At 35.4% G+C, this 16,450-nt stretch overlaps 1 protein-coding gene across 1 annotated transcript; it reads left to right on the top strand.

Moving 5' to 3' along the window:
* Positions 1–5,750: 5,750 nt before the first annotated feature.
* LOC127117643 (tubulin-folding cofactor A) lies at positions 5,751–15,789 on the top strand. Its single transcript, XM_051047720.1, has 4 exons — positions 5,751–5,915; positions 6,513–6,672; positions 12,307–12,393; positions 15,539–15,789. The coding sequence occupies exons 2-4, from the start codon at positions 6,520–6,522 to the stop codon at positions 15,635–15,637; spliced, it is 339 nt and encodes a 112-aa protein (XP_050903677.1). The 5' UTR covers positions 5,751–5,915; positions 6,513–6,519; the 3' UTR covers positions 15,638–15,789.
* Positions 15,790–16,450: the final 661 nt, after the last annotated feature.

Below are 16,450 nucleotides of genomic sequence, written 5' to 3'. Positions count from 1 at the left end.
AAAACCCAAGGTTAAGAAAAACTTTAGGAAAACTAACAAGGACCCAAAAGGATATGGGTACCTAAAGATAAAATAATATATGTTGCTGACACCTTTAGCAACATAGTTGAAACACTAATTATGGTACCTAGACTCTGGATGCTCACGTCACTTGACGAGAAGAAGACATATGTTCCAAAGTCTGAAACTTAAGCCTGGAGGCATAATGGGTTTCAGAGCAATCAAAAGGGTAAGATTATTGGATCTGAAACTTAAGCCTGAAGGCATCATGGGAAAATGTACTTTGCATGTGATGTACGTGAAAACACCATTGGTAAGGTCGCATGCATGTCTTTTTGCATGTGATGCATGTGAGTATGTGCCATTGGTAAGGGCACATGAATGACTTTTTACATGATGCATGTGAACACGCGCCATTGGTAAGGGTGCATGTCTTGTCTTGTTAGGGAAGGGGAATTTGCATGGAATCATGCATGCGCCATTGGTAAGGGTGCATGCCTTGTCTTGTTAGGGTAGGGGAATCTGTAGGGAATCATGCACACATCATGCCTTGTCTTGTCTTGTCTTGTCTTGTTATGGCATACATTTTAAATAAAATTGAAGGAGATTGAAGGTAAATGGAAGGAGAGGGTAAGAAGTTGTGTGAAAAATTATGGGAAGGAAATGTTGTATTTATAATAGATGAGTGTTGGAGCATTGACGCACACACATATGCATGCATCATTGCATGTGGCGCCTTCACATGGCTACACATGCATACGCCATTGCATGTGGCGCCTTCACATGCATGCGCCATTACATATGACGCCATTGAATACAACTTTTCAATGCATGCGTCCAGACCATTGGTGTCTCCGTTCAATGAAAAATAGACGCGTCAGTCCAACTAGCGCATGTTTCATGAAACATGATTATTCCGGTAAATATTTTGAAAAAAAGGTTATTTTAGAATTTTTATTGAAAAAAGTGATTATTTAAAAAAAAATCCTAAAAGAAGCCAATACTGAAAAGGATGATGAAGTAAACTCGTAGGTAATCAAGTTTCTTAAGACTAAATGATATATATTTTTGAGAATTTTTGACCCAAATAACTCACTTTTCAGATTATTTCCCAAAGTACCCCACTTTGAAGAGGTGGCACCAGATTAATTGGCGTCTGCTCTTTAACTTAGAAAGGTGGCGCCAATTGGATTGGCTAGTGCACCTAGTGCTGCCAAACCAGTTGGCGCTTGTGTGTTAAGTTATAAAGGACGCGCCAATTGGTCTACCACCTATGTATGTTTCGTAATTTTTTAAAAAAAATAATGTACATTTTCGATAAAAGTCGAAATCAGACAAATTGATATTATCAATATGCGTTTACATACGTTAACCAAAAAGACTAATGTCATTGACTGGGATGACCTAATGACCTTCGGTCCCACATCCCCTAGCTACCTAAACGCGTGACCCTGACCCATATTATTGATTCACCCAAGGTGTTTGAGTATCTGAGGGCCAATGAACATCACCACCACATGCAGAAGATTGGCTAAGATATTCAGACAAATCCACGTATTCCTGTGTATGCAATGAAGCGCTACCTCTATAGTTGAGTTCGTGACCCATGCCAGAGTGGTGAATGCAGGGTATGCTCTAACTCAACCGTCATTTCAATATTACCGTGACGAAATTAGACTGTCTAATACGAGTGCAGGAAAGTGGGTGGATAACATATCATTAGAGTAGTGCTAGCAATGGAGGAATACTGACCTCCATATGCCTATAACGAAAGCTTCTCAATGCTAGCAATGGAGGAATACTGACCTCCATATGAATGAGACATAGTTTGGCACAACGATGAGATACGAAGAAAGAAAAAAGGACAACCAAACAACACGCATATTAGAATAGAAATGGATACAATTGATAAAATTATAAGATTATGTAGTACATGTCGTCAACCCGGACACAATAAGAAAAAATATCCCAATCTAGGAGCAACCTCTGCATCATAATTTAATACCTCCTTTTAATTTTTGTAACCTTTGATTTTGATATATTAATAACTTTTTGTTACAACAAGGTTAACAACAAACATCACTCCAACTTAAGCACACTTAAAACCGAACATATCTAAATCAACAACACAAATAACAAATATCAAAACAGATGAAAATACTTAACCATATTTCTAACTGATTACAACAATCAAACTAATGTCATATGGTCCAAACATCAATTTCTTAACATTTTAATCATTTTTTACTCGCACCCAACCACATACATCATAGAGTCTCTCAATACTTCTAATTTTTCCCCTTCTGGTATATTTCCATCTAACCAACGAACCAACTCCCTATTTAGTTGATCGAAACGACAAATGTTCCAAAACATCATCTCCATTGGAGACTTGTCTCTCGAATAAATCACTTTTCCATAGTGACGATGAAGACGAAACATGTTTTCAATATAATGAAAAGAGATGTGAAAAAATGAATCACACAACACCTCTATTTATACAAAAAAAAAATTACACACTACACTGAGGCGTCAGACCAATTGACCTCCTCTCATTTAATACACATGAGCGCCAATTGGATTAGCAGCACCATGTGCTGTAGCCAATTCAATTAACACTCATTCTTAAAAATTAAGGGTAAGCGCCAATTGATTTGACACCTACGTCTTAACTTTTTTTTGAAACTGGGGTAATTTGAAAAAATATTTGAAAATTGTATTATTTTGGGATTTTTTTTATTTAAAATATGGAGTATTTGAATAAAAAATTCTATTTTTGAAGATAATATGTAGTACCTCCCACCACTCCCCTAACAATTCACAAAATTAAAATTGTCTTGCACTTTCATCCTTCAAGCGTTTTACTCCATTTTTCAATTTTTTAAAATAATTCTAAAATAAAAAACGTAAAAGCAAATGAAGAATTGAAACCAAAAGTAAAAACAAAAATGTGAAACACATTTTTTTTTCACTTTTCAAATATGCATAATGTATTTTTTAGAATTTTTTTTTAAAATAACCAACTTTTTCAAAAAAAATACGAAAATAACCATATTTTCAAAAGAAATACCAAAATAACCAACTCCAACTCTTTAAGGTGCCAGATGCATTGGGCGCACATGCATTGGGTCTGCAAGAATTGAACATAAAACCTTCTCATTAGGAGTCAAACACATTACTACCACACCACAAACCCATCATGTTAATTTATTTCATCATATATTTAATATACCGTGTATAATTACAGTAGATTAATAAATTACTAAAACTTAGTTGGAATTTTTTTCACTTAGTTTTAAAATAATATATAATTACATTAGATTAATTTGTTTCATCTCTATATATTTGTCTTAATTATTTTCACTTAGAACTTTTATACCTATTTTAAAATTTTAAATTAACTAAATATATATTTTATTTTATTTTATCATTGTTTTAAAATATATAAGTTAAGAATATTATTTAATACTTTCATTTTAATTTCTTAAGAGTACAATCGCAATTTTATATTATAACATTAAATATAAAATATAGATAATATCCATTCGACATATCAAATATGAACGTAGATAGTTAAAATATTTATGTTTATTTAAAATTTATTATAATAAATTTAAATAAAAAATATATATTTTATTTTATAAAAATAATGTTTAATAAAAAAGAGTATTGTATAAAAGAATATTTTAATTTTATAAAAATAAACATTAAATAAAACAATGGATGAAACATAATTAGTTAAAATATTAAATAAAATAATGGATGAAACATAGTATAAAAACATAGTTTTATTTTACACTATGTTTTAACTATGTTTTTATAATTAGTTAAAATATTAAATAAAATAATGGATGAAACATAGTGTAAAAACATAGTGTAAATACAATTGTTGTTCTATTCGGTATAAAAGAGATATTTAATTTTATTTTACACTATGTTTCATCCATTATTTTATTTAATATTTTAATTAATTATGTTTCATCCATTGTTTTATTTAATGTTTATTTTTATAAAATTAAAATATTCTTTTATACAATACTCTTTTTTATTAAACAATTATTTTTATAAAATAAAAAATATATATTTTATTTAATTTTATTATAATGAATTTTAAATAAACATAAATATTTTAACTATTTACGTTCATATTTGATATGTCGAATGAATATTATCTATATTTATATTTAATATTATAATATAAAATTGCGATTGTAGTCTTAAGAAATTAAAATGTAAATATTAAATAATATTCTTAACTTATATATTTTAAAACAATGATAAAATAAAATAAAATATATATTTAGTTAATTTAAAATTATAAAATAGGTATAAAAGTTCTAAGTGAAAATAATTAAGACAAATATATAGTGATGAAACAAATTAATTTAATATAATTATACATTATTTTAAAACTAAGTGAAAAAAATTTCAACTAAGTTTTAGTAATTTATTAATCTACTGTAATTATACACGGTATATTAAATATATGATGAAACAAATTAATATGGAGGGTCTGTGGTGCAGTGGTAACATGTTTGACTCCTGATGAGAAGGTTGTGTGTTTGACTGCAAAACTAAATTTTCTTTTCACAAACAACACACACTCATGCACCATATGCATTGACGCTGGTTATTTTCGTATTTTTTTTAAAAAGTTGGTTATTTTAAAAAAAAAATCTATTTTTTACGACACAATTATTTAAAACTATGGGAAAATTATGATTTTTAAAAATAAAATCAACTTTTTAAAATTATATACCAAAATAATAATGTTTTTAATTTATTTATCAAACTAACCATGTTTCAGAGGGAGACGTCAATATTTATGGCGGATGCATGTAAAATGTGGGAGCATGCATCACTACAATTGACGAATACATGTAAAATATAAAAGTATGTGCCACTAAAATTGACGCATGCATGTAAAATGTAGGAGTATGCACCACTCCAATTGACGCATGTATGTAAAATGTAGGAGCATGCGCCATTGCAATTGACACATGCATGTAAATAAATAAATGAGTAATCACATGCACACCCCCATTGCATGGCGAATTAGCATGCATACGCCACTCCTAATGGTTGACGCCTGAGTACAATTTGATTAATGCATACGCCATAGCAAATGACGCCTTGATTTATTTTATTTTGAAAAATGATTATATTGATATATATTTTGAAATTGTGATTATTTTTATATTATTTTTGAAAAAAAAATGATTATTTAAAAAAAAAATCAAAAATTAATTCTAAAAATAATAGAGATGAATGTACTAATTTTCTAAACATATTTATCGATGATTGAATATCGGTAATTATTATATATAGTTAAATACAATATACTACACGATTTTTTTTTTAAATAGAAACAATCATATTACGTAATTATACATAATCAATCACAATTTTTTTATTAATTAAAAAAAATAATTTTTTCTCTCTCTTTTATAACACAAGAACCAAAAATTCAATTAAAAATCAATAAATTTTAAATAAGTTTAATATTATATGTTTCTAAAAATAAAAATAGAATTTAATTAAAATACACTGATGATAATGTAAAAGGGTTTTTCACCGTCTGTTAATCTTAGACGTTGAATATTGATGTAAGTTTGACTTTTATTTAAAAATCTATAAAATAATGCAAACGGGTAATGGTGATCAATCGACAGTGTAAATTCTTTTACATTGATAGTAGTAATTAATCCCATAAAAATAATAATTTAAGTGTAATAATTTTTTTAAGAAAACCCGACCCGATTTTTAAACCCGGTTAAAAATGGGTACCCAATGTGAGATCTATTAGTAGCTTAGGAATTAGAATCACTGCTCTTATTCGCTGGTATCATCAACCACACCGATTTTCGTCTTCGTTCTAGTCACAACGATTTCAACATTCTTGTTTTCACGATCTTGTAAGTTTCAAAATTCAATTTCAACGAGTGAATGGAAAAGACTTGCGCGATTTTTAGGTGTTGCTGTTTGTTTATGTTTAACTGTTTAAATTCCAAATGCGTGGGTGTACCAGATGTTTGTTAAAATGCCGGAAGGAAAATGTTTGTATATGTGAAAACTTCATTTGTTGTTTCTTTAATTTAAGTTCTTGATTCTTGAGTAATGTTATGCTGCATGATCTATTCTATGTGGTTCAGATGATAGCTTGTATATGTGTTAGTCATTTGGAGAAAAATACTGAATGTTGATCATGCTAGTTTATGGCTCATCAGCAATAATGAAACTACATTTAACGAAAATGTAAGATTTTCTGGGCAGAGTTTTTTTCTTGGGATGTTCTGTTTGGCTTCTTTCTGGATACCTTGTTTGTTGAATTTTATATAGCAATGATATGTTGATTTTCTTCCTGCATCAGGACATGGGTGGGATTTCAATATCATGTGAACCCTGTTTTCCACTTTTCCTTGATTACTTTAAACTAATTGGCAGCTTTAGATTTGGAAAGCATCATGCTTTGCATTGTGATATATTTTATTGAAGTTTATTTCTTTATATAGGGATTCAATGGCTACAGTGAGAAGTCTGAAGATTAAGACGAGTACATGCAAACGACTTGTGAAGGAGCTAGATTCTTATGAAAAGGAGGTTCTGAGAGAATCTGCCAAGACAGCTGATATGAAGGACAAAGGAGCTGACCCTTATGATATCAAACAACAGGCATGCCAGAATATTGTGCTCAGTTGATGCATAGATTTAAGTTCTTAATCTGTTTAGAATGGATTATTGTCTGTTTTAAGTTAACTTATAATTTGTTCAATTCCAATTTGCAAAGAAGCGTCTGATAGGAATGAATCGGACCCCACAAGTGATGATGGGGATGTGTTAGTTAACAAAGATAATTTTGGGCCTAAACAGTGGAGGGTATATGTGAGAAAGAATAAGAAAGGCCCAGTTAATTAGTATTCTCCAAATAAATAGGAGTCTCATTTAATTTGTTAGTATTTTCCAAATAAATAGGAGTCTCACTTAGTTTGTTAGTATTTCCAAATAAATAGGAATTAGTTTAGTATTCTCCATATAAATAGGAGTGTATGGGGCAGTAGCTAGGGATGCTATTATTTTATGTTTTTCATATTAGGTTTTGGGCAGTGAGAGAATTGTTTTCTCTAACCGAGGAGCAGTAGCTCTGGAACTTCTTTTTTGTTTTCATATTCATTAATAAAATAATTTTCTCCATTCTATTCTACCTTTTCTCTGTTCTATCAATTGGTCAGATCTACCGGATTCATGCAAACCAGAATGGCAGAGAGAATTACTGCCGTTGAGGAACGCTTGGGACGTGTGGAAACTAGTATTGAGGATTTGCGTACTTTCATTGCTGCGGAGATTCAACGGGCGATGGTGAATCGTGAATCACCTCAGTCAAGCGGTACAACGGTTACCTCAACGTTGGATGAGTTTCGTTTGTCCGCGAAGAAGGTGGAGTTGCCAGCATTTACCGGCGACGATCCGGTGGCGTGGATCGCTCGTGCTGAGACATACTTTGAAGTACAACGAATCTCTCAGGATGTTCGTATTCAGTTGACAAAGTTAAGTACGGAAGGCCCTACTATCCATTGGTTTAACCTATGGCGTGATTCAACAGAGGAATTGTCATGGGAGAACCTCTGTGAAGCAATAATGGCGAGATTTGGAGGAGGGCGTTTGGAGAACCCCTTCGAAGAACTCAAGGATTTGAAGCAATCTGAGACGGTGGAGGATTACATCGCCGAATTTGAATTGTGTTCATCTCAGTGTGGAAGGTTACCAGAACAACAATTTCTGGGCTATTTTATTGGTGGTTTACGTCACGACATCCGTTCTCGGGTAAGAACATTCAAGCCGCACAACCGGTATGTGGCGATGCAATTGACACGTGATGTGGAACGTGAATTTGCTGAAAATTCAGGTCATGGATCTGGTTCACGTTACAAACCGAGTCATGGTTCTTGGACAAAATCTCAAAAACCTAATTGGGCTTTTCGCGAAGGGGAAGGAAAGGGGTCTGCAATTCAGACCCAGACTAATAACTATTTGGGCAAAACGCGTACTGGTTTGGGTTCGGGATCTCAAACCGGGTCAACACGCCCTACTAATTCTACAACATCTTCTCGCCCAAATTTAGGTGACAATTTGCGCCGTCATTCTCGTGGTGTCCGCCATCTACCAAGTGCAGAGGTTAATGAGCGTCGTGCGAAAGGACTCTGTTTTCGTTGCAACGAACGATGGGATCCTCTCCATCAATGTGCAACAAAACAGTTACAATTGATTATCTTGGGGGATGATGAAATTCTCAACGATGAAGGAGAGATTGTCGTGTTAGAGGCTGAGTCGGAAGAAGAGCTCACACAAGAGGAATTAGAATGTAAAACTATGAGACTGTTTGGTGTATCCACTAATCTAAACCAGGTCCGGACGATGAAATTGGAGGGATGTTTACAAGGTGCATCTATTCTAGTTCTTATTGACAGTGGAGCCACACATAATTTCATATCCCCTAAGGTGGTGGAAACCCCCCTCGGATTGCCTATGGTGCCTTCTAATCCCTTGGGTGTTAAGTTAGGAGATGGTCATCGTGTCCTAACTAGGGGTAGATGCAATGGAATTCAGCTGAACGTGGGAGTAGTGCAAATTTGTTTTAATGCTTATGTAATGGAGTTAGGAGGTGTGGATTTGATTTTGGGAGTTGTGTGGCTGGAAACTTTGGGGAAGGTGACCATGGATTGGAAAGAAATGTCTATGGTGTTCAACCATAAGGGCAGTATGGTGAAATTACTTGGTCAAGCTGTAGATGATACGATGGCTACATTCCAAAGCATTATCACTCCTTCTCGAATGATATCAGGCTGTGAATGGCCTACCTTGATGGAGGTGCTAGGATCACCGGTGTCACGTGTCTCTGATCATCAGACTAAGGAGTTGGGAGGATTGTTGGATCGTTTTGTTATTGTGTTTAAAGAAATTCAGGGTCTTCCTCCGCCAAGAAACACTAGCCATTCAATTGAACTTTTACATGGTGCTGGTCCGGTAAGTGTGCGGCCTTATAGATATCCTCATTTACACAAGGATGAAATTGAAAAACAAATTCAGAGCCTAATGCAACAAGGGGTGGTGAGAAACAGCACTGGAGCTTTCTCTAGTCTCGTCATTTTGGTCAAGAAGAAGGATCAATCTTGGCGGATGTGTGTAGATTATCGGGCACTCAACAAGGTAACAATTCAAGACAAGTACCCTATTCCTGTTGTAGATGAATTCTTAGATGAGTTACATGGTTGTAGTTATTTCTCTAAGCTCGATCTTAAATCTGGTTATCATCAAATCCGTATGAAGGAAGAGGATATTCATAAAACGGCTTTTCGGACTCATGAGGGTCACTATGAGTTTTTGATAATGCCGTTTGGCCTCACCAATGCTCCCGCAACCTTTCAATCGGTGATGAATGCAATTTTCAAGCCCTTTCTAAGGAAGTTTGTCCTGGTTTTTTTTGATGATATCCTTGTATACAGTAGTAGTTGGGCTGATCATTTGCAACACTTAGAGGTGATTCTTAATATTCTAAAGCAGCATCAGTTTGTGGCAAACCGGAAGAAATGTACCTTCGGTCAGCACCAAGTGGAATATTTGGGCCATGTCATTTCCAAAGCAGGGGTTGCTGTTGATCCTGCCAAGGTTAGCAGTGTGTTACAATGGTCGATTCCTAAGAATGTTAAAGGAGTGCGAGGGTTTTTGGGGTTAACTGGTTATTACAGAAAGTTTATAGCCAACTATGGAAAAATTGCTAAACCCTTGACAAAATTGACAAAGAAGGATGGTTTTAGCTGGAATGCGGCAGCGGCTGAAGCTTTTGAGAAATTAAAAGTAGCTGTTACAACTGCCCCATTTTTAGCCCTGCCTAATTTCAAGGTTCCATTTGAAATTGAATGTGATGCCTCAGGAAAAGGAGTTCGTGCAATGTTGTTGCAATCAAAACATCCCATTGCATATTTTAGCAAGGCTTTTGCATCATCGAGGTTATCCAAATCTGCCTATGATAAGGAGTTAATGGCTTTAGTGTTAGCTATTCAGCACTGGAGACATTATTTGTTAGGAAGGAGGTTTGTGGTTTATTCTGAACAAAAGAGCCTAAAACACTTGTTGCAACAACGTATTACTACGACAAATCAGCAAGAATGGATGGCTAAGTTGTTGGGTTTTGACTTTGAGGTGGTGTACAAGGTGGGAGTGGAAAATAAGGTGGCTGATGCTTTATCTAGACAACACGAGGATGCAGAGTTGCAAACTATTAAATCCTACCCTATTTGGCAGCAGAGCAACCAACTGCAACAAGAAGTATCAAATGATCCTTTGCTTAAAAATATTGTGGAGGCTATTCAAAAGGATCCTAATGCTAAACCTGGTTTTGCTTTAAAAGACGGCATATTATTCTACAAAAATAGGTTAGTAATACCTGCTAGCTCACCACTTATTGAGAGTTACTCAAAGATTTTCATTCGTCTCCGAGTGGGGGTCACTCCGGCTACCTACGCACTTATAGGAGAATGGCAAGAACTTTATATTGGCAAGGGATGATGCGGAGGGTGCAAGATTTTGTGAAAGCTTGTGATACTTGTCAACGACAAAAATATGCGGCAACTACTCCTAATGGATTACTACAACCTCTTCTTATTCCGGTTTTGGTATGGAGTGAGATATCTATGGATTTCATTACTTGTTTGCCAAAAAGTAATGGATTTGAAGCTATATTGGTTGTTGTGGACCGTCTCTCCAAATACAGCCATTTCATTCCTCTTAAATATCCATTTACTACTCGCTCAATAGCTGCTATTTTTGTGAAGGAAGTGGTTAGATTACATGGAATTCCGGAGTCTATTCTTAGTGATCGTGACCCCTTGTTTGTGAGTATCTTTTGGAAAGAGTTGTTCAAGTTAGTTGGCACGGTGCTTAAAATGTCCTCGGCATACCACCCACAAACGGATGGCCAAACAGAAGTGATTAATCGTTGCTTAGAGGCCTATCTACGTTGTTTTATTGCAGATCAACCTAAGACATGGGCACACTGGATTCCGTGGGCAGAACTGTGGTACAATACCACATACCATGTGTCTATAGGGTTCTCCCCTTTCGAGGTGGTGTATGGCAGAAAGCCTCCAGTGTTGGTGCATTTTTTAGAGGGCAAAACCAGAGTAGAAGCTGTAGCGCAGGAGTTAAGGGACAGAGATGAGGCGTTGCCGTCAATTGAAAACTAATTTACTCAAAGCCCAGGAGCGCATGAAATACCAAGCTGACAAGAGACGCAAGAAAGTGCAATTTGAGGTTGGTGATTGGGTTTTCCTCAAATTACGTCCTCATCGACAACACTCGGTTGTGCAAAGAATCCATCAAAAACTGGCCCCTAGATTTTCGAACCTTATCAAATCATGAAGAAGATAGGACAAGTTGCTTATAAGTTAAAGTTACCACCAACATCTAAAATACATCCTACCTTTCACGTGTCGCAATTGAAGAAAGCGGAGGGAAACTATACTACTACTACTACTACTCAGCTACCTATCAGTTTAGAGTCAGAAAAAGGGGACATTACTCCGGCCAAGGTTTTGTCATGGAGGGATAAGTTCGATGGTGGACAGCACAAGAGAGAATGGCTGATTCAATGGGAAGGGATGGATGTTGGAGATGCTACCTGGGAAGAGGAACTGTTATTGAAGAGTCAATTCCCTGATCTGCGCCTTGAGGACAAGGCTAATGTTGTAGGTGGGGATGATGATAGGAATGAATCGGACCCCACAAGTGATGATGGGGATGTGTTAGTTAACAAAGATAATTTTGGGCCTAAACAGTGGAGGGTATATGTGAGAAAGAATAAGAAAGGCCCAGTTAATTAGTATTCTCCAAATAAATAGGAGTCTCATTTAATTTGTTAGTATTTTCCAAATAAATAGGAGTCTCAGTTAGTTTGTTAGTATTTCCAAATAAATAGGAGTTAGTTTAGTATTCCCCATATAAATAGGAGTGTATGGGGCAGTAGCTAGGGATGCTATTATTTTATGTTTTTCATATTAGGGTTTGGGCAGTGAGAGACTTGTTTTCTCTAACTGAGGAGCAGTAGCTCTGGAACTTCTTTTTTGTTTTCATATTCATTAATAAAATAATTTTCTCCATTCTATTCTACCTTTCCTTTGATCTATCAGCGTCAGTCATGATTTAAAATTAGACGTGCCATGCCATTCGAGTCACCAGTTGCATTATTTTTACGTAGTCATTCCTTTCCCCTCTATAACATATTTATATCTTGTGTTGACTTCTACTGGACAGGAAAATGTGCTGGCTGAGTCTAGGATGATGGTTCCTGACTCTCGGAAGCGCCTGGAGGCCGCTTTGGAAGACTTGAAAGGAACATTGGTACATATATTTCTTGTTTATGTGATTATTGTATATCTTAGTTTTCTGCTATTTTGTCTTGTCATGGACACTGTTAACCACATTGTCTTGTTCAGCATTTGATGCTTTGGCTTTATAATCTAATTGTACACCTATTGTAATAGTTCATATGATATCACTTGCTAATTGTTAATATGGTAATTGGACCAAATGTGAGTTAGTTTTTGATGTTCGCGGAGTGAATTTATTATTGTTTAAATTGTGGGATTTTAGGTAAAAGATGAGAGAAATGTTATTGATAATAGCTTAAATACAAAACCTTGATACAAATTCCTATTTATAGGATACATAGAATCAAGAATAAATCATGATATTAATAGCTAATATAAAATATGATACTAAGATTATTCTAACATACTCTAAATTAATATAAAGATATTATAAGATTTCTTATAAGATTCTAACACATTGATCTAGAACATGTTGTTTGGGACAAAATTAGTTTTCCAGTATTTCTGTTCTTGGCCAGCCCATCCGCACATCTATTTGCTTCTCTATAAACATGATCTAAGTGCACCTCCCAATCTTGATTCAACATGTTCCTGATTTTCTGAAGGATAGACTTCCCAGGATGCTCCTTCATGTCATTTCTAATGTTTCATTGGTAAAGTATTCATGCTGTCTATGTGAAGTTCAACTTTGCGGTGACCTCTTTCGAAAGCTAACTTCAATCCCTCAAAAACTCCATGAAGCTCCGCCAAGAACCCCCCCTGGTCCTATGTGTTTTGAAAAGCCTCCACACCATGAACCATTAGCATTCCTTATAACTCCTGCACACCTAGCTTCTCCTTGCCCCTTACTGACCCATCATTGTTGACTTTGATCCATCCTTGTTTAGGACCATCCCACTGAATATTCTGAATGTATTGGTGCCTGCTGTGGAGCCTGTGAATCATGACAGAACTGTGCTGGTAATTGCTGCATAATCTTTGGCTTTCAGCTGCTAAGTTGATAGGCATGATGAATTCCTCATTATGCTTCCTCTGGTTTCTCCCGAACCAAAGTAAATGACAAGCGGTGGCCCAAAGATCCGTCCATTTTTTGTCTGCAGCGTTTAAATTGAGATCGATCCAAACCTGCAAGTTGCGCAACTAAAGAACAAATAAATGTTATGAGTATAAGACAAATTGGTCCAGGTCTGCCTTGCAATATAACAGTCCCGCAGCACATGCATAACTGTTTCATTCTTGTCAGTACAGTCGTCACAGTAAGGTTGGCCTAGACCTCGTTTTGATAGCCATTCATTTGTGATGAGGCTCTCATACTTCGCCATCCAAATTAGCGATCTAACTCTTTCTGGCACTGCAATTTTCCAGATAAGCTTCCAAGTCTCGGAAGCATACTGGTCATACTGATAAGCACTTGCCATGTTGAACACGCCTGATTTATTCCCCTTAGAGTTACACACATCCTTTCCATTCTCAGGGTGAGGAGGGTTTAAGGTTAAGATGTCATTTTGAAAATTGACTGGAAGCAAGTCTTTTATTCTGCTCAAGTCCCACTTGCCTCTAGCATTAACAAGATCAAAGACTCTCTGGTTTTGAGTTTCACCTACTGAGCCATAACTCTGCAGATCCAATTTGACATCAGGTCTTACCCAATAGTCTGTCCACACACTTATTCTTTCAGCATTTCCAATACTCCAATGTGCCATGTCGTCCATTCTGGGCCACAGTTTCACAATGTTTTTCCAGACTCGAGTCTTGGGGTTTGGCCTCAACCACTCTGAACTGACATTGTTTCCTGCCATATTTGCCTTGCAGAACTTGGCACCACAAGGAGTTATCTCCACACTTGATCTTCCATCCAAGCTTAAAGAGGCAAGCCGTGATCATGTCGATAAGATCTCTCATTCCTAGACCCCCCATACATCTTGGCTTCATGATATTGTCCCAATTAATGGTGTGAACTTGTCTCTTATCATCTGAATCCCCCCAGACAAAGTTTCTTTTGATTTTCTGGATCTCTCTAAGGAACGATTTAGGGAGCGCACAGGTCATCATCGTGTATGTTGGGATGGCATTATTCACTGCTTTGGCTAATGTTACTCTGCCAGCAAAAGACAAATGTTACCTTTCCAAGCCACCAACTTGGATTTGATTTTATCCATCATGTCTTGGTAATTCTTCTTCCTTGGATTCATACCTGTCAGAGGGATTCCTAAATACTTCACCAAGTCATATGTCTCCTGAAAACCAGATAAGTTAGTCAAGTTCCTCTTCATGTGATCATTTGTGTTCTTGGAGAAGAGAATTTTTGTTTTTTCTTTACTGATTCTTTGACCTGACACATCACAAAATTGATTAAGCACATCATTGACACACCTCAGTTGGTTCTCTGTGGCTTCTCCAAAAAGAAGCAGGTCGTCGGCAAACACATGGTGCGATATCTTGGGCCCTTTCCTACCAGTTTTCAAACTCTTCCATTTACCCTTGTTAACTGAGTCAGATATTAAGTGTGAAAGTTTATCCATACACATAACAAAAATGCAAGGGGAGATTGGACCCCCCTGTCTCACACCTTTCTTAGTATCAAAATAGTTTTCACTATTACCATTCCACAGCACATTCATTTTAACAGTAGCCATCTGCTTCAATTCCTTCAGCTCTTTATGGGTTATCTAGTCTTCCCCCTCATATTACTATTTTGCCAATGCAGAATAGTGGTATCTTAATGCTGATAGTCTTATTAAGATAACCATAGAAATTATAACTTCTCTTACTGTATCATTGCTCCTCTCAGCTACACTATTCATTTTGCTCTCTCACCTAGCCCCCCAATAACACTGTTTGGCCTATAACTAATCTGCCCATGTTAACAGAAAGCATTATCCCACTACTAACGAAAGAAAATGGTTATTTTTTTGTAGCATGTTAAACATTTTGTAGTATTAGGTATATAGTTATGTTTTACTGCGGCATTTTGGTCTCATGTTTATGAACCAATTCTTGCTTGTGTGATGCAGGGCATTTTGTTCTCATGTTTTGCAGCATTTTGTTCTTGTGTTTATGAACCATTTATTTTCAGTATGCAAAAGAGAAGCTTTGGCTTTCATTCAGAGTGCTTAATCCAATTTTTAATTGAGTCGTTTTTTGTTTGCTTTCAGGCCGAGTTGTTGGAGGAGAGAGAAGAAAAGGAAGGCCCTGAAATTGACGATGCTCGAAACACCATTGCAGAAATTGAAAATGTATTTGAAAAACCATAAGCTTAGCAGGGTAGTATTACTAGTTGTCTCCGGTGGAGGATATTATGGTTTTTGGTGGAGTCTGGACATGAAAAAATAGATGACATCCATTTACTTTCTAAGCTTGATATATTTTTGTTTTTAAATGAATCTGATTAAAAAGCTTGAGTCAATATTGATATAAATGACCTAATATTAATCTGGTAAAAATACTCTTAATATGCTACATTATTGTTGCTTATATTAAATTAAATTAAATAAGAGAGTGTATATATTATTGATGCTTACATACGTTTTCTAAGTTTCAAGCATTTAATCCATGTAAACACTCAACAAGCTAGTAAACTCAGAATCACACTGCATAATAAATTTAAAAGGCCTCGTTATTGATATTCATAATCAACAAGCATTTAAACCTTGAATTAAACACAAACATAAAGCATAAGTTTAGAAAGAATCACAATGCATTACAAACTTAGAAATAATTGATAGTCATAAATTTATTATATCTGACATTTTAGGCGTTACGCATGATGAAATGCATATTATGTTATGCAGTTGATGCAAAGTAAAGTAAATTTAGATGTAAGAAAGTTTTTAAAATGTCTGGACAAAATTGTATATGACATTGTGCCATAAGCGATGATGACAAGCCTACAAACTCGTACGTCAATAGATGTAGAAAGTGCAGTGGCTACCACCTCACCCTATAATCAACATCTTACTCAAAAATAAATTTGTCTTCATAGGGATTGCGAATTTAGAACGTTGTGTGGCGTAAGTAAAACCAATAAACAATGGGGTTTTTCAACTTGTTTGGTAAAAAATACAAGA

This window comes from Lathyrus oleraceus, chromosome 2 (genome assembly GCF_024323335.1).
Source record: "Lathyrus oleraceus cultivar Zhongwan6 chromosome 2, CAAS_Psat_ZW6_1.0, whole genome shotgun sequence".
In the NCBI taxonomy this organism is placed as follows: Eukaryota; Viridiplantae; Streptophyta; class Magnoliopsida; order Fabales; family Fabaceae; genus Lathyrus; species Lathyrus oleraceus.
Note: the sequence above shows the minus strand (reverse complement) of the source record. Positions and strands in the feature narration are given on the sequence as shown.

Coding starts and splice junctions, on each gene's coding strand:
- LOC127117643 (XM_051047720.1), top strand. CDS start 6,520: ATGGCTACAGTGAGAAGTCTGAAGATTAAGACGAGTACATGCAAACGA. Junction 6,673..12,306: donor CTTATGATATCAAACAACAG/GCATGCCAGAAT, acceptor TCTACTGGACAG/GAAAATGTGCTGGCTGAGTC. Junction 12,394..15,538: donor AAGACTTGAAAGGAACATTG/GTACATATATTT, acceptor GTTTGCTTTCAG/GCCGAGTTGTTGGAGGAGAG.